General features: G+C 61.4%; 2 protein-coding genes across 2 annotated transcripts; one reads left to right on the top strand and one right to left on the bottom strand.

Annotated features, from left to right (window-relative positions):
* Positions 1-1,270: 1,270 nt before the first annotated feature.
* TMPRSS4 (transmembrane serine protease 4) lies at positions 1,271-11,241 on the bottom strand. Its single transcript, XM_086626783.1, has 14 exons — positions 11,233-11,241; positions 7,365-7,395; positions 7,171-7,284; positions 6,829-6,981; positions 6,592-6,721; positions 5,188-5,289; positions 4,990-5,030; positions 4,254-4,416; positions 3,805-3,971; positions 3,480-3,575; positions 3,179-3,318; positions 2,830-3,037; positions 2,449-2,625; positions 1,271-1,395 (listed from the first exon to the last, which is right to left on the bottom strand). Exons 1-14 carry the CDS (start codon positions 11,239-11,241, stop codon positions 1,271-1,273), a joined length of 1,656 nt encoding a protein of 551 aa, XP_086482909.1.
* Positions 11,242-15,031: 3,790 nt separating this feature from the next.
* SMIM35 (small integral membrane protein 35) lies at positions 15,032-17,910 on the top strand. The gene is made up of 4 exons (XM_086626782.1): positions 15,032-15,047; positions 17,116-17,232; positions 17,544-17,577; positions 17,805-17,910. Exons 1-4 carry the CDS (start codon positions 15,032-15,034, stop codon positions 17,908-17,910), a joined length of 273 nt encoding a protein of 90 aa, XP_086482908.1.
* The last annotated feature ends 2,756 nt before the right edge of the window (positions 17,911-20,666 follow it).

Genomic DNA, 20,666 nt, shown 5'->3' with positions numbered 1-20,666 from the left:
TGGGGATGGATAATAATACTGCTCTACCTCACAGGGGCTGTTGTGAGGCTTCCTTGGCTAACATTTGTAAAGCACTTTGAGGTCCTCGGATGAGGGGTGCCACAGAAAGCCAGAGGGTCTTTGCGAAGGGTACCTGCAGCAGGGGCTCGGGCAGAGCAGTTGCCTTCCCAAGGGCTGTAGCAGGACGTGAGACATGAAGGGAACGAGCTGATCCGACAACTGAAGTTGGTGATGTCCTTTAGAATGAGATTTGTTCCCTGTTTCTCCGTTATTTGTGAGTATCTGTGAGTGAAGCTGCAGGACAGGCAGCTCCCCTGTCCCCACTTGAAATTGGGAATCGGAGCCGAGCCCTGACGTCCCTGGCTGCGGGGGCTTGCACCCCAAGGGGTGCCAGAGTGGCAGGTAGGCAAGGATTTGGTGGGCAAGGCAAAGAAGGAAAGGTTCGGCACTGCCTTCTGTGGAGACGGTGGTGGGAGAGGTCGGAGCCCACCTGCCCGCTCTGGGGGCGGTGGTACCGAGGGCACCATACAGCCTGCTGGCAGGCCCCCCCCCCCGGGCTGGGCTCACGGGCACCCACCGGAGCGGCGAGGCCGTGCATTTGAGACAGGAGACAGGCACGGGCATGTGGCCCCAGGCAGGTTTCCTTGGCTGCTGGTTAGACAGGCAAGTGGGAGCCGGGTCTCCAGGATCCCCGTCCCCTCTATGAGGATCCATGGGACCCTCAGGCAAATCACTTGACTTCTCTGTGCTTCAGTTTCTCACCTGTAGAACAGAGACAGGAAATCTGACCTGCCTCACCGGAGGTGTGAGGCTCCCTGCATCGCTTTGCCAAGTGCTCCGAGATCCTGGGGCGAAAGGCACTCTGTAAACACGAAGTATCGTTAACGTACCATTGTCACGCGTGAGTCTGGGCAGGAAGGCGTGAGACCTCCCAGTTGCCCCAAGAGGCCCCCCAGCCCACCCTTGGAGGAGACGTCCCGTGGGAGAGGACGGTGAGGGGAGGAAGGGATTTTTTTAAAGAACTATTTTTAGCTGTCCTAACCTGTTGGCCTTTTTTAGACGGTATCCGGACACAGTCCCACTTACCACAGGATATGCAATGCTGAACTATGCATGGATTACTCCTCTGGCTTGATGGAAAAAGTCAACATAACCAGTTTTTGAAATGTCACTCTATATATATGCGTGCAGGTGCTGTATGCCGCGCAGGGGACTGCGGGGGAGCAGGCTGCCTCGGGAGCTTCTGCCAGCTGCCGCGGGGTCCCTGCCATCACAAGGGCTTTGGGGGGTCTGCGGGGGCTTTCTGGGGCACGCAGGGGAGAAGGGCCTGCCGGAGGCGCGTGCTGCGGCAGACATGTATGTGTATGAGCATATAGAAATACACGTAGGAGATACCTGCGAATAAACACAGCATGTGTTCAACATGCTGTGTGACAACTTACAGCACATTTTTGCACTGTAGAGGTTTAGTTAGCTTGGCCTTGAATGAAATAAACTTTATGTTTACTAGAGAAACTCGCTGCAGTTTTGGTTGCTGTGGGTGTCTGTTCAGGCTTACCACGAACTCCCCGGGCGCGCGCTGCGCTAAGGCGAAGAGCAGCGGCGTTTCCTGCATGGGCTGTGTCCGTTCCCTGTAGCTGCTTGTCCTGGGTGCGTGACTGCCAGTGTCCTGCTGCTCCCCCGGACACTCTGGGGCGAGGGCTGGGTGCTGCTTCCCAGCACCCACGAGTGTGCATTGCCCACTTCAGCCCAGGGGCTGCGGGTGCCTGGAGCTGGGGAGCCAGCCCGGCATGGGCCACGGGACGGGGCAGTAGGGCCACCTTTGGAGGGGTAGCGTTTGTAGGGTGCTTGGAGGGGGGGCGGTTACCAGCACAAAAGGCTCCGAGTGCAGCTGCCTGGCAAGCAGGATCTCTCCCTGCCACATCGCGTGGGAACGGCCCTGATTTACGCTGGGGCCGAAGCTGCTCTACAAAAAACAGATGTAAAATAACACCTAAGGTCCTCGTTTGTTAACAATAATTTAAACTGACCCCGTTCTGATGAGCTTGGCTGCCTGAGCGGCCGAGGTCCACACAGCACTTTCTTCCTTGTGTGCAGGAACAGCTGGTTCACAAGAGCCAGCAAATAAGCTCTGCCTTGTGCTGGGAAAGCAGCTCCAGCAAACAGCACGGCGTGCTGCGAAAAATACCCCTGCAAGCAAGAGGGACAAAGCCTTCGGAGGCTGTGTGAAAAAACAAATACTTTCTTTTAATGGGGATACTCTACAGCACAAACATCGTTTCTCTCTGTACAACAGTAGTGAGCAAACAGCAGTGAGCCTTCCTGCCACAGCAGGGTCGGCACAGGGCAATAAATTAATCTGTCTCCGGAAGGGAGCTCGAGCTGCTTGGATTCCTTCACGGTGTCGGTGGCTGTTGCTCCGAGCTGCCTTTTGCCTCCTTGGCTGGCCTCTGGCCTGGAAAATCACAGCCTGCCAGCGAGGGTTCGGGAGGCACTGCTCACCTTCCGTGGCTTGAGATCCATTTCCCAGCTGCTGCCAGAGCCAAGACAGCCAAGGGCGTAAGGACGGGGATGGGAGCTGGGGGCGAGGGGAGGGAACCGTCCCAGCAGGTCTCAGAGCTCCGACTGGAAGGAGAGAGAGAAGCAATCGCAAGCTTTGGAGTGCAGCCGAAACCAGGAGGAAAAGAGAACGTTATCCTTAAGGCGCTGAAGGGACCTGGCTGCCTGCACCCTGCAGCTCCATCCCCGCAGCCCGCGCTGCAGCCGCGCTGCACCCTTCGTGCAGAGCCGCTGAGGGAGCCCTGGCCCTTCCCCAGTGCCCCCCAAAACCTGTGCGATAGAGCGGCCGTGTGTGTTGCCGCAGCGGTGCTGGCAGCGTGGCACTGACCCTCCGGACGGCGTAGATCCAGTCGAGGTAGGCACGGACACTGGTGTAGACGCCAGGCGTCCTGGGGGTCCCGCAGCCCTGGCCCCAGCTGACGATGCCCACCACCTGCCAATGCCTGCCCGCGTACTGCAGGGGCCCGCCGCTGTCCCCCTGCGAAGGACGGACCATCTGAGCGGGGGCCGAGGAGCCCCCCAGCCTGAGCTGCTGCTCGCGGCTCTTCCCGGTGAGCGGCTGTTTGGGGAGAGGTGCGGGCCGACCCGCTCCCTCGTTCTGGCCCTGCCGCCTCCCCACCTGGCAGGTGTCCACCCCGCCCTGAGCCAGGCCGGCACACAGCATCTTCTCGGTGACCTCGCCGTGGTAGGCGGCCAGGTTGCAGCTCTCCTTGTCTACAAGTTCCACCTCCGCCTGCTGCAGGGTCTCCGACAGTTTGCCTGCGTGGGACACGGCTGCTCAGAGGGGTCCCCGGGTGAGGAGGGGGCCCACTGGCCCCATCTCCTGCTGTGAGCGGTGCTGGGGGGGGCTCTGCCCTCGCCTCCGGGGCAGCCCCCCGGCGCAGACCCGCACGGTGCCTGCCCCTGCACGCCCCGCTCACCGTGCTCTTGCGTGTAGCCCCAGCCGATCACCCACAGGGACGTGCCTGGCACCAACTCCTCATCGAAATAGGGCAGGCAGATGGGCTTGCTGCTGTCTGGAGGGGAGAGGCGAGGTGCAGGAGGTGCCTGGGGATGCTCGTGGGGAAGGGCACCCAGCTCCCTGCTGCGCTCTTGATGAGGTGCCGCTCACGCGTGGCACTCTCTGCACCACTGCTTGGTGCCTGCTGAGCGGTGCCCCGTGGGGCATCGGCCTCCTAGCACGCTCCGCGGGGCCGTCAGGAGCCACTCGGGACTCGCTGTGAGGTGACGTGTGCCATGTCTCACCTGAGACACGCAGAGGAGAGCGCAGCTTCACCAGGGCAATATCGTTGTCCTTGGGAGATGCAGGTGTCACCTTGGCCAGGAAGACCTTCTCCACGGCGAGGGTGGCAGTGCCTGAGAGGAGGTGGGAGCCGGCCTTCACACGCCAGCTCCGAATGACGGGGTTGTTCCTGCACACAGACACGTCTGCCATCACTCCCCTCTTTCCCCTCTGCCATGCTGCCGCGGGGACAGGCAGCAGAGCCCAGCGGGCATGCTGCCCTGCTCGGCGCCAGGCAGCCATGTCGGGCCGAGGGGCACAGAGCCCTGCGCCGACGTGTTAATTACAGGGTGTTGGAGCAAGACGTGGCTTAAACCCAGAGGGACTCAGCCTGGCCTCGAGGAGCCGACCCAGCCCCGGCACCTCGGTGCCGGCTGCGCGGCGCGCTGCAGCGGGGCAGTCGCCGACTCACTTGAAGCAGTGCGCAGCCGTCAGCACCCAGCCGGGGTCGATGATGCTGCCGCCGCAGATGTGCTCCTTCCTGTACTGCAAGCTGACCTGCCACGGCCAGGCCTGGATGGCGGCCGCGCTCCCGCCCAGCACGCGCGGAGCCCTCGTGCTCTCCCCGCAGTCTTCTGCCGGCGGCGGAGCAGCGACAGAGCAGCGCGTTAGCTGGGGCGGGGGGAGAGAAAGAGCACCCACCCACTCTGCCCGCCTCCGTCCTCGGGGGCGAGCAGGGACGGAGGCTCCCGTGCCTCCCAGGGAGGGGAGCATGGCCCAGATGCTCCCCGGTACCCCAACACTGTCACCCCTCTGTGCACCACTTGGCACTCCCCGGTTTGGGGTGTGTTTGCACATTGCCCCAGGCTTGCTGGAACGGGCTCATCGGTCCCTTGCCTTCTCCAGCCCACCGGGTGGATTAGTTTAATTAACATAATTCGTGAGCAAAAGTTAGCCCATCCAGGCAGCTGGTTAAGCCTCTCCTAGGTGTTTCATTTCTGGGAGGTTTCTGCTGGCCTGACAAGAAGGTTAGTGGTGATCAAATCCAACTTTTCTCACGCAAACAGTGTGGGAACCGGGCAGGGACAGGGCTTGGGCCAGAGCTGAGCTCCTGCAGCTGCAGCACGTGGGGCCGTGCCGGGACCGAGGACCTGGAGCGGCGCCAGGCCCAGCGTGCTGCAAGGTGCAAACCGCCTCGTGATACTTACTGGAACAAAAGAGTGAAACGACAGATCCAGAGAGGCATTTCCTGGAAGAGGGAGGAAAAAGGCTGGATTTGGTGGAGGAGAAGGGAGGAAAAGGGCTGGATTCGGTGCAGGAGAGGCTCCAGCTCCGCAGCCAGGCACCACAGGCTCCCACGCAAGGAGATGGGCACGGGGGCACCTCTGCCCAGCCCCACCACTCACCTGCCCAGCTTGGGCACCTGGAGGCTGCCGTTGCTCAGCATGACCTCACGGGGTGGAAGGGGCTGCCCCTCACCCGCCTCCACCGCCCGGAAAATGGGGTTGCTGGAAGACACAGGGGGGCCCGGATCAGGAATCATGCCCGGGGGTGTGCAGCCCCAGGCCCGCTCCCAACAGGGCGCAGATGCTGGGAGAGGACAGGCACTGGGGCCGGAGCACCACTGGGAGCCTGGAAACTCAGTGGTTTTGTCTCAAACTGAGCCAAAGATGGTATAACCCAGTTCTAAAACTTTAGGGACTGAAGCTTTACAAATAGGTCCTAAATGTTTGCCCGTGGCCCCAGCAAAGAGCCGGTGAGACAGGGAGGAAGCAGGAGCATAGGACAGCAACATGGACCCTGCGCCAGTGAGCAGGAGAAAGACACCATAGAAAAAGGGAGTTCCTCGGGACAGGGACACAGGGATGCCAAAAGAGGGAAGTGCCACAGCCCTGAAGGGCCAGGGGCAGGATGGGGAGACTGGCCGCTGAGCTCGGGACCAGTGGCAGGAGTATTGAGGAAAGGGAGACTACTCCCTGCTGTTCTGCGAGGCGTGGGGCAGGTGGCTCCCAGGGGACCTCAGGGGTGAGCCTGCTGTGGTGACATTGGGGCTGCGCTCAGAGCCTCAATCCCTGACTTCCTGGAGCTGGAAAATACCATCCTGGGCTCAGTCTAGGCTCCTAGTGGGGCTTGAACACCAGAATCCATCTTCTCCCTAGTATAGCCCTAACTTCTGTCAAACTCTCCCTGAATCCAGGGCTGATACTGAACATGCAGGGCTAGTAAGATGCATCCCAGATCTCAGCTTCAGGCAGCTTTGGTTGAATGCAGCAATGCAAACTGGCTGCTAGCTCAGGGCAGTGCACGAGGCGGACACGGGTGGGTGACATGGGGCTTCATCAAGATGGACACAGGTGGGTGACATAGAGCTTCATTGCAGCTGCAAGGGCCCACAGCTGTGCAGCACCCACATCCCCAGCCAAGTGTGGCTCTCCTGGGCTTTAAAAGGGGGATGTGATGCCCTGTACCCCTCCCCAAGGGAAGCTGCTCTGGTGAGGTGTGTGTTGGGAGGGAGGTGCATTGCAGCCCTGCTGAGGGGTGGAAGTGGGCCAGGGTGCCCCTAGGCTGGAGACGGAGCAGGGGATGCAGGGCATGGTACTGGGCTTACATGGGAGGCTGCCAGGGCTTTTAGCACAGAGACCAGCCAGCTCCTAGGGACACACAGTGCTCTGCATGGTGGGAATGGACTGAACCATTAGTGCAGAGCTCTGAGTGCTTTATAAGTAAACAGAGCCCCACTTGGAAAGAGCTTTTATGGGAGCGGGATGGATAAAGCAGGCGAGAGAGGTGTGGAGAAGGCAGCCGTGTACCTCCTGTAGCCCATCTGCTCGCAGGCTGCTTTTGCCAGCACCAGGTTGAAGTGGTCGTAGCAGATGCAGGACCAGGCTCCAGTGTTTCTGTTGAGCACCTGCAGGATGGATCTGTCTTTGGAAACACGGGCTGGAGGGAGGCGCAAAGTCAGCTTTGTCACGGGTGGCTTTAGCAGGGGGAGGCTTGCTGCAGCAGCCCAGCCCCTCTGCGGCTCCGGCAGGGTGCCCTGCACTCACCACCGGCCGGTGGCCCCTCGGGGACCCACTGGGGACAGCTGGCCTCGTCCTCGCCCTGCAGACAGTCCACCTGCCCATCACACACCTGCTGCAGCGGCACCAGCTTCAGGGGCTGTTCGCAGAAGAAGTAGTGGTAGTCCAGGTAAACCTTGACTAGAGGGAAAGGGGGAGCTCAGCGCTGAGCTCGTGCTGCTGGGCAGGCTCAGGGCTTGTCCTCGGGGCTCAGCAGGATGGCGGCAAAGCCGGACCCGGCTGAGCCCCGGGTCCAGAGCTGTGTTTGCTGAGCAGTGGCTGCGCTCAGCAGCAGCAGGAGGAGCGGGGAGAGGAGAGCAGGAGCCGTACCCAGGAACCCGACCGTAACCAGGCAGGCGAGGCTGAGCACTGCTGCCAGGATTGGGATGCCGATCCGCTTGAAGGACTGCAGTGCTGTGGAGGCTTTGCGTCTTGTGCTGGGACCTGCAACGCAGAGGAGTGTGGCCCTGTGTCGCCAGGCACAGCCTGGCAGCACCTGCGCCCCCCACTCCTGTGGGCATTACCTCTGCCATTCAGCCGCTCAGAAGCTAAATCCTGCAAACCAGAGAGGAAAACCAGTCACTGAGCTGCGACCTCAGCCCAAAAGCAGCTGGTAGGTGGGAAGGGTCTGTGGCAGTGTGGTTAGCTGGCACCATGGTGATGCCCAGGCCAAGCACACAGCTGACACAGTCAGCCACCCCAGGGAGGGCAGGCCAGAGGAAGTGGAGGATCAATGAAGCCTGGGCAGGCACAGAGGCTGCTGTTTCCTTGGCTCATTTGAGGACAACTTGGAGGGAAAACGCTCAGCCTACAGCGGAAGTAGCTTTAGAGCTGCTGGGGATGGAGGTGGCAGTGGGGGGTGGCACGTCCTGGTGTGACACTGGGCTCTGCTGTCACCCAGGATCACTGGCAGTGTTGTTCCCAGGGACACCACCTGTGCAATTCCATAACTGGCTGTTAATGTTATAGAGTTACGGCCTTTAATGCACCAGAGGCTTAAGAAGTCACAGGCATTATGAAAGAGGCACTTTCTGCTGTGCCGAGAAACCCTGAGTCAAAATGCACGTGCCTGCAGGGCTGCGCCACCCAGACATGTCATGACGGGGGTTATATTCTTCGGCTGGCCCAGCGCAGGGTCAGAAACTGAGTGGCATAGCCCGAGTCCTCCCCGGCTGACTGCAGGAGCTGCTGGAGAAACCCGCCCGGCCCATGGGAACGAGCGCTCTCGCTCTCGGGGCGGGCTGTGCCGCTGCTAGGACACGCAGTAAACACAGCCCCGGTAGCCGTCCGTGCTGGAGCGAGCAGTGAACAAGGCATTGATCCCACTTGATCTCCTCAAGGATATTTTCCTGTAACAGCTTCTTGTATGAGAGATGCTCAAGAGCAGCAGGAAAGGTCCCGAGAGCCGCACTGCCCACCGTCGCTGAATGCACTGCCCCTGTCCTCGGCGGGTGGGTTGGTGCTGGGCAAAGATCCGAGCCCCTTCGGGGGGAGGGTGGGGTTCGGGTGGGTGCTGTATGTTTCTCTTGCCCTGTTTTTGCAGCCATGCTCATGCCACGCTGTTGAGTGCTGCTTCCCAAGAGCTCGAGGTTTGAAAGTGTGCTCCTGCCCTGCCGAGGCTGCGGGAAGCACCACGCGTGCTGTTCCCTGGAATGCCCTTCCAGCCCCGAGCGAGCTCTTTTCCTTTGCTGTTGCTTCTGGACTCTACCACCACAGGTAAGACAAGCTGTTTTGCAGAGTCTTCACCCCACAGGAACAGAGTAAGGAAGCCCACAGATCCAGGAGCGTGATTCAGGAGAGTCTGAGGTTTGGAAGCCTTTGCTCCTTGGGCTGTTGAGCTCCGGGAGCAGCACGGCTGTCCCTGGGCAGGAGGGGGTTACATGTGCTGTCTCAGATGAGAGCGGAGGCCCCTGTGCAGTCTCATGGCTCGGAGATCCGGGCTCTGAAGAGCAGCGGTGCAATGGGAGTGGGGATGCCGTAAGGCTGGAAAGGGGCCGTGCTGCAGCCCGTGCCTGGCAGGAGGGAGTGGCAGTGCCTTCCCTCTCCAGGTCACGCTGTTCGGGCATGTCTAGCCATGCACAAAGACTGTACCAGCAGGATTCCGCAGACAAGCGCCAAGTGAGAATTTGTGGGTTACCACACAAAGGTAGCTTGGACATGCTGTGCTGCTGGCTCCACGTCGCTGCCCCTCGCCAGCCAGCAAACATTGCCTTCCCATCATGGCCCTGCTGCATGGCTCCGGCTGCCCGTTTCGGCTGCTTCCCAGCCCAGGAACAAGTAGCGACCTGTGCTGGGGAGGACCGGATCCTGCCTGGTGCTGGCAGGGCTGTGGGGACATGGCTGTGCCCCAGCATGAAGCCGTTTGGCTCTTTTTGAGGAAATGCCAGAGGCCTTTCTCCAAACAGCCAGGATCAGCTGGCACCGACGCCAAGTGTGGGCAAGTCGTGGTGAGCGCCTGGCCCCTGGTTGGGCTCTGCACAGCCCCTCGGGTCTTTTTGGCTCCTGCGAGGGCACTGCAGTGCCACCAGAGGATCCCAGCTCCAGACCAGCTCCCAGGGAACACGGAGCCTGGCTGCTGGTGGCAAGGAGTCAGGGACCTTCTGGGACTGGAGGGCAGGGTGGGAAACGGAGGGTGCCTCCTGGACCTTCCATCTCAGCTGCCCCTCCCAAGCCGCTTACCTGCAGCGCCCGGTGACTGCAGGAGCCCTGGGAGTTTTGCAATGCCAGCCCGGCTTGCTCCCGAACACCACCTACGTCCTCCAGCGCAGGCAGCCGAGCGCACGTGGGGCCAGTCCTTCCTCATGCTGACCTTTTGTGTCACCGTGGGCCTGGGCTGGGCATGACCCTGATAATGGGATCCTAACGGTTCCCTGCAGGAACGGTCCCAGGGCTCCAGCCACAACGGCTCCTGCAGACTCTGCGGCATGGCCGGGGCTCTGCGGCTAAGGGGCACCACAGCGGCACAGCCGCCCCTGCCTGCCCACAGGCTGCCCATACTCGTGCTATCACGTCAGCTGGCATCGGGCTCCTTTCTGGCAGCCCTGTGCAGGTCTGCTGTGGATGCAGGTGGAGGGATGATGCTGTGGTGCTGGCTACCTTCCCACCTACAGAAGGTATTGACCGTTATTGATTTTTATTTTGTTTGGGTCTGTGAACCTCCTCCATTTTGAACAGATACAGATCTTAGAGCTGCCTCTCCGTGGCTGTCCATTTGCTCTCAAAACCACAGTACAAGCAAGAGCTGCACTGGTTAAATCCAAAGCAAGGCAAGAGCTGTGCCAGCTCCTCCGTGGAGTGGAAGCACTTGTTTTCCTGGAGAATGCAAGGCTACCGTAACTAATTGAGCTCCCTTGTTGTATTCTCTGGAAGCACGTTAATGCCACTATGGCCAGTCCGCACTCCAGCTGTGCAAGTGCCAGCCCACGAGCCGTGGCCTCCTGATGAGCTTCTGCTCCTGTGCCACCTGAGCAGCCTGGGGTGCAGCCGGACTCTCGCCATTCGCGCTCCCCAGTGTATGGCTGAAGGGTGCTGCAGTGCACCGTGCAGCTGTGCCGGTGCTCCTGGACGAAGGAAGGTGGGATGTTCCTGTGCAAACCCCAGCTTCCAAGGGCGCAGGGTGATGGGATCCAGAGCTAGCTCCTGGGCTGCAGGGGCCTTAACCCAAGAGCGTGTGTAGCCGTTGCCCTTGTGCAGAGGGGCGAGTTCCTCACCCTGGAGGGGATGGTGTCCCAGTGCGTCACTGGTGCCAGGTCTTACGATGCCCAGTGAACTGGGCTGTACGTGGCTGCCCTCTGTTAAGGAAGCCGCCTCCTCCTAGGGAGGGACTGCATGCCAGCCTGGGGTTTGGTGGCCATGGCTTTTCTTGCAAAAGGCACTGCAGGGAGCTGAGCTGAGCAGAGGGACGGGCAGTCCTGCAGTGGGAGCTGCACCAGGGGCAGGGGTGCTGGGATTTTGCCCAGGCATTGCCTGGGAACTGATCCCTTCTCAAAGGATAAGACAGTCCAGAAGGGCACGTTCCCCTTGGTGAGCAGACTTGAGACGCACTGTCTTACCTGTCTGCTTCCCGGACTGGGAGAGGGCCAAGGCAAGCCACAGAGAAATGCGGGAGCGAGAGCTCGTGGCGATAGCCAAGTGCTGTATTCAACAGCCGTGGTGGGGTGTTGAGAGATGGGTGAAATCGCTCCCTGCCTGGACGCTGCAGGGGGCCAGGGAGCAGCAGCTCTTTTGAGCCTGGACTGCCTCATTGCCAGCGAACCACTCCTGGCAGACCTGGGCTGCGAGCGCAGCCAGCTGTGGGATATCGGGATGCCAGCTGCCCACTCCTGGGGCGAGGGGCTGGGGCTGATGTGCAGGGAGGAGGCAGAGCGGTGGGTGAAGCTATCGGTAACTTACCATGTTCATCCAGCTCTGTCTGACGTGGTCTTCTGCCTGCAGGAACCTGGCAAATATCCTCCAGGCTGGGACACGGCGAGAGGGGGTGCCCAGGGAGCCCAGGCTGGCGATGCTCCCACCGCCCCTGTGCCTGCGCCACTCTGCCCGTGCTGTGCTAACACTGGGGCAGGACTGCCCAAGCGCTCCTTAAAACCCACAAGAGGAGTTGTGAAACAGGAATTTTGATTTGTATTGTAATATAACACCGGTCTATCAGCAGCACCATCACCTGCAATAATCTCCTGAGCATCTCCCACTGGAGGGTGACTCACACGCAGAGCTGCTGTCACAAAATAGCTTATCAGGAGTGAACCGACTGACGGAGCAAGATTTTTTTCCTGCTCCTCTCCAGATGATAAGAGGAACCACAGCCATCCCGCTCTTTGTCCGTCTCTTCCGCGTTGCACCGGCTTGTTTTCAAACGGAGGTTTTAGTAGGTGGAGGAGGAAAGGAGGAGAGTTTACGCATGAGGTTACCAGGCCATCATATGCTCCTGTCTCCCGGGTCACTCGGTCTGTGTGTCCTTGCGCAGCCCCAGGCTGCGGTGGGCAGGTGCTCCTGGCAGCACCAGAGTGGCATTAAAAGGAATGGGAGTGGGCACTGGTGGCAGATTACCTCTGGGGTTGCTATGCAGGCTGGAGGGCACAGGCAGCGCTGGCAGTGGCTCAGCAGGCGTGGGCAGGTGTCTGGCTGTGCGGGAGTAGCTGGTGTCCTGGGCAGGCTGGACGGAGTCATCACTTTCCGGTGGGAGCAGGGTGCCAACCCCCTGCCTAGAGATCGCAACAGCAGGTGTCCTGGCAAGCTGGGCAGGGCAGAGGTTTGAGCGTGGCCCCTCCAGGCTCCCTCACCTGCGCTCTGGGACAAACCTCCGTCTTTCTCCCTGGCTTTTGTCCCTGCTGTAGTACAGCACCACTGTGGCAATGCTGACTGCCAGTTCCACCAGCGGGATGCTACTGGGCTGTTAATGGAGATGTGCAGGGGCCCGCTGCCCATGCGGGTGTGCTGGGTTCGGCGCTGAGGCTGGCTCTTGCAAGTGGGGGATCACAGTGCAAACTCAAGGGTGGCCATGCCCTTCTCTTGCAAGCCCTTGTCCCTTTGCAGAGCAGCTGCCCTGGGTTGGGTGAGCTGATTGATGTTGCACAAGATGGGGCTGGCAGTGGTGAGTGAGGAGAGGGGCTCTTACGGCCCCCCAGCCCTGTTTTGGGAAGTGCTGTGCCTGTAGGCAGATGCTGAGGCTGCTGGAGGAGCTGTGTGTGTCCCTGACGCAAAGCTGGGCTGCATGTCCAGGAATAACCGCTCTTGGGCTCGCTTTACCCTGCTGCTGGCAGCACTGCCAGGCAGGACGGGCACTGCCAGGCAGGACGGGCACTGACCTCCAGGTGTGCAGGAGCCGCTTGCTCAGGCTGGGCAAAGGCAGGTGCGGGGAGCGGGCCGGGGTCAGGGAGTCTGCGTGTGGTTGGCCCTGCTGGCAGCTGGCTGGAAAGCCTGGCCTCGTGCAGACTCATGCTGGAAGTGGTGGGTGTGTAGGATTTATGGAGCAGCTAATTACCTTTTCCTCGTTTTGTAATCAAGCTTTCCCAACAGTCAGGGAGAGCTGCTGCTGCCAGGAGCATGCCCTGTGCCAGCAGGGAGACTGTGGAGCGTCCCAGACCTGCAGCTACTCAGCCGGGGAGCTGTGCTGTCGCTGTGCCAGCTCGTCCCTCCCGCTCTGGGCAGAGTGGGCAGCATAACCCGGCAGCCTGACCAGAGATCCTGGCATCTGCATGTGGCTCTGCAGGTAAGGGACACTCTCCCCATGCTCACTGGTGAGGATTCAGCCCTCTCGGGAGGTGTGGGGACCTCAGCAGGCTGTGCTCTCGGCTCCTGCCCACATGGGCCATGCCCAGAGACTGTGGGATGGAGGGTGGGCAGCGGCAGCTGGCAGGTCAAGCTGTGTGCTTTGTGCAGGAGGGTGCCTAGTGCTGCTCAGGAGCTTTCAGCTTGCAACCTGGTTTAAGGGGCTGTGCACAGCAGTGGGGAGCTGGGCAGAGCGCTGCGCCCTCAGCGTGCCACAGCGGGTCCTGGCTGGGCAGCACAGGCAAATGGCTGTGTGGGCTCCTGATGCAGCGTGAACTGCGGCACGGTGGAGAGAGCTCTCCTGTCCAGTCTGGGCATGACTGTCCCTTGTCAGTGAACAAACTGGCTTAAAAGCAAAGGCAGCTCAAGAAACGGGTGCTGACGGGCCAGCTGGGTCAGGCAGAGGCTCTGGAGCAAGCTCAGTCCTATGCATCCAGCACCACCCGCGCAGCTGCAGAGACCCCTTCGAGGCGTGGGCAGCCTTCCCAGAGCATCCCAGTGCCAGCCCCACATACCCCACAGCCTGGGCCCGCTGTGGTGGAAGGGAGAGCAGCCCAGGAGCATCCGCGGGGTGGGAGGCGGCACAGCGGGGAGCGGCTCTTCCTCCTTTGAGGTTAAGCGAAGGCTTTGAGGAAGCAGCTGAGGTTTGCAGATGTTATGTCACAGCTCCACGCGCCTTCGAGGCTTTGCTTCCTGGAGTGCGGCTGCATTTCCAGCCCGTCATCCTTCCCTGGCCTCTTGTGCGCAGAGCACTGGCGTGACGTGGACTTCCGGGCACCCGGCTCCTTCTGGGGTCAGGCAGAGGCCAGGCAGGGCTGGCCCGGGGCTCTGCACAGCCCCAGCCTCCCCGTGCCACGGGGACACCCACCCTGGCCCTTTCCTCCCCACTGCCCGGCCAGGAGCAGTCACAGCCTTGGGGTCTGCAACACACAGCATCCCCTCTGCATCCCGGCTGGCTCTGTGGCATCCCCACAGGTCCCAGGCATCGCCCCGGGTCTTGGTGCTGAGATTCTCGCTGCTGGGGAGGGCTGCCCAGGGGCTTGGCTCCTGCCTGGCCACCCTGTGCTGTTGTGTTGGAGCACGGTGTAGTTGGAGGCTTTGCCTGACAGAGCATGCACAAAGAGGGGAGGGATGTTGCCCCTGGCTGCCCAGTTTCCAAGCTGTTAATGGTTATCCCTGTTTGTTACCTTCTACCTGCAGCCACAGGAGATCTTTTCCCCCCTCTTTCTGCAAGTGGGCAGTGATTGCCGCTTAACCCCGTGGCTCAGGGCTTTGAGAAGATGGTTGATGCACAGTCATAAGTGCATCATACCAGGGGGTGTCTGTGACCAGGGGCAGCTAGTGGGAGACGCCCTGTCACCCTGAGGTCCTGCCCTCCCCACGGGTGCCCTCACCCTGCACAAGCCCATAACCTTTGAGGTCCTGAGATGCCCAAGCCCTGGCTTTGTGTGGGACCCTGCCCCTCTCCTGGCTGCTGCTCTTTGCCAGGTGGTGGCAGCGGAGGATGCAGCCGCACGGATGCCTTGCCAGGGCCGGACACCCCTGTATCCAGGGCGTCCCTGCCCCTCGGGCTCCCAGCGCAACCAGTTCAGCCCCTGCCAGGGTGCCTGTCCCTGCCTGCGTGGGCAGGCATCATGCCTGCCCCGAGCGGCTGGGGAGGCTGGGCTGGGTTGGGAGCAGCTGTCCTGGGGCACAGGTGGTGGCTGTCCATCCATGAGGAGTGATATCTGTTGGAGCTCTTCTGCTTTCTCCCCTGGGAACCAGTTGAACCGGCAGGCGAGGAGTGGTGCCCAGCCTCACTGCAGAACGGGTGGTAGGCGGCTGTGTCACCAAGAGAGGAAGGGACGGGCAGGACGTGCCAGGCTCCAGCACACACTGGGCTGGCTGTGAGCAGCTCCTGCAGGACAGCGCTGGGTGCCAGGAGATGGACCTCCAGGCAGGTGAGTAGGTGACCTTTTTCTCCCCTTATGGAGCAGGGGTGGGGATGTCTTATGGCGTGGGCAGTGGCTTGATGACCTTCCCTTCTGCTCTGCTGTCAGTGGAGCTGGGGCTCGGGCCTCAGCTGCTGGTGTGGCTCTGCCTCGACCAGTGCTGCTTGGAGGTATCTCACTGGGACATGAGGACGTGTGCTCCAGAGTGTGTTGGGGCTGGGAACACCTCCCACGCATGGCACGGGGCAGGGTCTGGGCATGAAGCGTCATCCTCCCACCAGCTGTAGGTGTGGGGAGAGGGTGGTTTCGGCAGCCGGCTGATTCAGGGAGGCTCTTGCACCATATTCCTCCTGTCCCGCAGCTCCTGAGTCACTCCTGCAGCAGACTCCCTGACCTCACCCACGCCTGGCGGGGCCTGGGGTCCCAGGGCTCCCAGCTCACCCTGGCCCAGCAGAAGCAGGGTATATTGGCCGCCCACTGGTCCTGGCCTCCTGAGCCCTGCCGTGAGGGTGCAGCAGAAGGGCAGGGCGGGCTGGTCCTGCTCATCTGCCGTGCAACTCGGGAGCTGGCTGTGCGATGCTCGGCGGCTTCCCAGGTGTTTGCCAGATCCCATCAGGTAGAGCGAGTGCTGCGGGTTGCTGGATGACCTGGGACCTTGCTCACTATGTAAACACTGTGACCACAGGGGAAATGTTCTCACTCCACTGGCATCTGTCTAAATTTAGCTGCTGTTAGGTCATCCTTTTCCGCTGCCTCCTCACTCCTGATGCTGCAAGGCACAGCACCTGGTCTGTGCTGGGCGCTTGCCCCAAGCCCTCGAACGGGCAGGGGAGCGCTGCGGGGCTGACAGTGGCCAAGCCCTGGCGTCCCCTGCTGGGCACAGCAGCCTCCAGAGTGGTGCCCACCACCACCCCAGCCTGCGTTATGCTAACGGGCCACGCTGGGGCTGACTGGGCAGCTTTGTGGTCGGGGGGCCCGCGGGTTTGCTGGGGTGCAGGTGGATGCGCGAGAGGCTGTGTTGCTGGAGCCCGCCGTGACGGCGGCGGAGCGTCCGGGATGGCGTTTGCGCAGGGGCTGGGGAGAGCTGGAGAGCGGCGGGAGCACGGCCCGGGGCTCTGGGTCGCGCAAGATGCGCTCCGCGCAGCGGCGGGTCGTGCAAGATGCGCTCCGCGCAGCGGCAGCCCGCGGTTGGCGGAGGAACGGCCGCTCCTCGGCCGTGCTGTGCCCGGGGGGGGCGCGGGGTCCCGCACGGCCCCGCCGCCACCCGGACCCTGACACGCGCCTCCGGTAGAGGGAACCGCCGGCCCAGAAACGGGGCTGCGCGGGGGCGGGAGCGCGGCCCCGCTGCCGCAGCCCTGGCACCGTGCTGCTCCTCGGGCTCTCCTGCGCTCCGCCGGCTGCTGCCCGGGCAGGGCTGGGCACGGCCGGCGAGAAGCACCGGGGCTGCGGGAGGTGGCAGCCGGCGTGGCCCCGGGCCCCGGCGCTGCTCGGCCGCCTCCCTGCCCTGCCCGCGCCTCCGCTGCCAGAACTGCAGCGAAACGCGTGGCTCAGCCCTGCCGGTCGCCAACAGCTCCCTGTGCGGCCGGGAAAGATGCTTCAGCCCAGAATGCGTGCGTGTGCCCGGGAGCAGCCGGGCTGTCCTGCCCGCGCAGGGTGATGGGCCCCGTGCACGGCCAGGAGCTGCTGGAGCAGCTCCCTGGGAACAGGAGCGGGACTTGCAGGGGATCCGGCTGACGGGGAGCGTGGGCTCCTGTTTAGGCTGTGGGCAGCGGGTCGCCCACGCTCCCCTCTGACTTCCCGGGTCACCCCAGATCCACCCCGCCAGCTTGCCTGGGTACCGCAGAGGGGGTGGCTGTGTGACCAAGATGGTGAGTCTCCAGCACAGGGCTTTGGGGGTAGCAAAAATCTCTGCGTCACAATGTTCAACAGTCTTGTGGAGTGCAGTCCCTCCACGCGCAGGGTGGAGGGACGTAGCCCAGCCCCACAGAGGTCCTGTTCCCCTCTCCGGGGGATGATCAGAAGCCCCAGCCTCCCAGAGGCGTTTGTTTGCAGAGCCCCTTCTCCCTCTGCTTTACAGGGCAAGAGCCCATCAACATGCTTGGAGTTGTCTTGGGCGCTGGGCTGGCTGTGCTGATCTTGGTGCTGTTTGGCTACGCCTTCGTCCGGTGGTACCAGAGGGGCCAGTGCTGGCGCCGTGAGTACGGGCAGAGCAGGGGGACGGGTAGCAGCAGGGCAGGGAGGGCTCCAGAGAAAAGGGCTGCAGATCTTGGGATGTGGCGAGCACACCTGATGTTTGCTCGTCCCCGGGGGCTGGGGAAACCCACGTGCAGGGTGGCTCTCAGGCAAGATGGGAGCCTGCGGAGGCTGAGGAGGGGGATGTCCTGGTGTGGCTGGCTGTCCCGCTGGTTGTCCTGCCCGTTCCTACACTGCTGCACAGACTCACAGCAAAGCAGAGGTGAGTTCATGGCACCACACAACTGACACATCTCCTTCCTGCCTCCCCAGGGCCTGATTTCGTCTTCAACCTTTACCACACCTGGTGAGTGAGGCCGTGCGGGGACCTGGGGTGGGCTAGGTGCTCCCTTTGCACAGGGCCGAGGTGTCGCAAACCCTCATCAGTCCCAAACCCACTGAGCTCTGCTGTTTGCAGGCACTGCCTGCCCAGGATAGTGATGCCCTGGGGAGCCCCAGCTGTCTGGGAACAGCCCTCGTTCCAGAGGCCAGAGAGGGGCAGGCAGCTCACTGACATCTCTACCTTCCTTGCAGTGGGCTGAGGTCGGTGGCAGTGGAGCTGGTGCCACCGTTCAGTATCAGTGGCTTGCTGACCGAGACGGGGAGTGGCTATGTGCCTTTCCACAACCAAGGGCCATGAGACAGGAGCCAGGCTGGCCTGCAGGTAGGACATCACCCTGCTCCTCCACGCCTGGCCACATAAGCCCCCGGCACAGCCCGCAACAGCAGTGCTGTGCAGCTGCCCCACGGTGCCTGCGAGCAGCCAGTGCTCGGGGTGGCTGCAGCAGCGGGTACCTCTGCAGGGAGTCCAGGCGCTGGGCAAGGATGCTGCGTCTCAGAGCCTCCATGCCTCCTTGTAGCCTCTGGTTATTGCAGCTTTCCCTAGGATAGCCCCAAGGCTTTTCCTGCAAAAGTCCTCCCCGCGCCTGTGGGCATCAGGGGTTTTCCCTGGGCTATGGTTTTATTCCTCCCCCTGCAAGCTTTGGTTTGTGTTTCGTTTTCTATTTGCTGCTGTCCTCAGCCTCAGACTGGGCACGTGGCTGGGGGTGAAGGCAGCTCAGGGCTGGGGCTGGAGCCCATGTGCTCCCTGCACCGCTTCCCCATGTGCCTCATGCACACCTTGCAGCAGCGACAGAAAGAGCAACCAAAACCAGCCGTGGGGGAATTCATGGCTTCTTTAAAAAACAGCCCCTGAATACGTTTGGATTTCTACTGAAATTGGAACGGTGCAGGTTCTGTTTTTAAAAGAGCTTCTTTGTTGGCTCCCCACAGCTGCGTTTCTCTTGTTAGTCCTCCCTGGCCCTGGCCAGTGATGGAAGGTGCCTGTGGCCAGCTGCCATCCCTGTGCCAGTGCGCTGGTGCAACCTCCCATTGCTTGAGATGGATGAAGGGGGAGCTGCCATATCCCAGGCTTTCTCAGCACGCATCCTGGAGAGAAAAGACACCTTCTCCATGGACCCCTATGGCTCAGAGACACCCCAGCCCTCGGGACCAGCTGGCTGCATGCCCAGGAAACCTTGGGCCAGACTGTTGGTGAACAGGGTAGTGCGTGGAACTGGCTGAAAAGGATGGCTGTGAGCCACAGGACTGGACGGCTGGTTTTGTGCAACAGGGGAAAGTGCCATAAGGAAATGAGACTGCTTCACACTTCCCTCCTCCGTCAAATATCTGGGCTGATGGGGAAATTTTTCCTCTGCACTGATGCTACAAGGAAACACCTCAGAAAGCCCCTGTGGGCTTTCTGGTGCGAGCTGCCTTCAACCCTGGCAGAGTGAGTGGCTGTGGAAGTGCGAGGAGCACAAGGGCAGCTCTGGCAAAGTTGCTGCGGCCCTCGGGGAGGGTCTGGTGCCTGGCAGGTGGGGGCTGGCAAGGCGCGGGGGCTTGGGGGCGGCTTCCTTGCAAACTGACTTGTCAGAAGGCAAGCGAAGAGAAATGTGCGAGACCATGCGGCTCTGTGTAGGGAAACCGGCGAGGACGGAGCAGAGAGCCCCAGTCTGCACCCCGGCTAGCCAGGGAGCTGGTGGCCGGCCACGAGCCCCCTCCCTCCACCTTCCCCACGGCCGCTGTGCTGCTGCTGGCAGGGCCTGTGCGATGCTGGGGGCTCTGCGGCCCCCTTCCTGGAAACGCGATGGAAACGTTTGCACAGGCTGGTGCTGGGAGGAAGGGTGTTTGCACGGGTGCAGCCCCTGGCTGGGGTGGCCGAGGTGCGGTGGTCCCCGCTGCAAGGAGGAGCGGGAGGAGGAGGAGGAGAGCTGCTTGCAGGGGAGTCGGAGCCAAACATCTTCCACCCGTTAGGCTGTGACTTAATTCAGGAAGATGTGACCATCTGGGATTTCCAGAGAATTGGGGGGACATTTCCGTACTCTCAGCTATAGAAGCCAAAGTGCGTGGTCCGTGGCTTCCTGGCAAACTCAGCTCTGAGTTTCGTTGAGAGGAGAGCCCTGGCTGCTCTCCAAGGGGGAGGCAAACACTGCTGCCCCTGGACGCTGCTGGCTGGAGCCTTTCGTGGTGAGCAGGAACCGGCAGGACCCAGCGCCGCGTGGGATACAGCCGCAGAGCTTGACGTCAGGAGCATGTAAAAGGAAAAAAAAAAACCAAACCAAAAAAAAAACCCCAGCCCCACAAACCAAATCCTACAAAACTCGTGCTTCATTTTGATGACTCTGTTTTTCAGAGGAAGTTGAAAAAAAGAAAGCAAAAATCCTCAATTCCCAAAATACTCAGAGGCAGAAGAGAGGGTGGAAATGGAAGGGCAGGAGGATGCACAGGGCTGGCACTGGTGAGGCTGCTGCAGTGGGACACCCACCACGGGCCCGCTGTGTGACGCGGTGAACGTGTCTTAAGTGGAGCAGAGTGACGTCAGAGGTAACAAAAGGAAACAGAGCGATGCATCAACAGCCCTTCTCCTGCCTGCGGTGATTCATCTTGTCACTCGGTTAGAAGTACTGCCCGAGCTGGGTTTCCACCAGCAGTTTTAACGGCGCTATCCCGCTGTGAAGGTTCTTGGAAACCAAGTGACTTTTGGAAAAACTCTGCAGTGACCTGGCAGTAGTAAAATGTAGCCTGTGGTAAGTTGTTCCCATCTCAGCCTTGCTCCCATTCTGACAGAAACTATTCCCCTGCCACCAGTTTCGCCGTTCCGCTCTGCCCCAAGGTGCTCCTGTCCCTTCCCCAGTGCGTGGTCCCCGAGCTGCTGCCCCGCAGGACACGCCGCTCGCCCAGCATGCCCCTGTGGAATCACAACCTGCCCCGCTCCTTTTCCCGGCGGCTGCTCCGCTGCGTGCCCCCGCAACACAACACTCGCCCGGCGCTCAGCTGAGCGTGAAGCTCTCCGTGGGCTGCCTTTGTTTTGCTTTTTTCCCAGTTGTGATGTGCAAACGCTCTTTCCCGTGCGCC

Source organism: Tauraco erythrolophus, chromosome 26, assembly GCF_009769465.1.
Source record: "Tauraco erythrolophus isolate bTauEry1 chromosome 26, bTauEry1.pri, whole genome shotgun sequence".
In the NCBI taxonomy this organism is placed as follows: domain Eukaryota; kingdom Metazoa; phylum Chordata; class Aves; order Musophagiformes; family Musophagidae; genus Tauraco; species Tauraco erythrolophus.
This window is presented reverse-complemented; position numbering and strand designations above follow the sequence as displayed.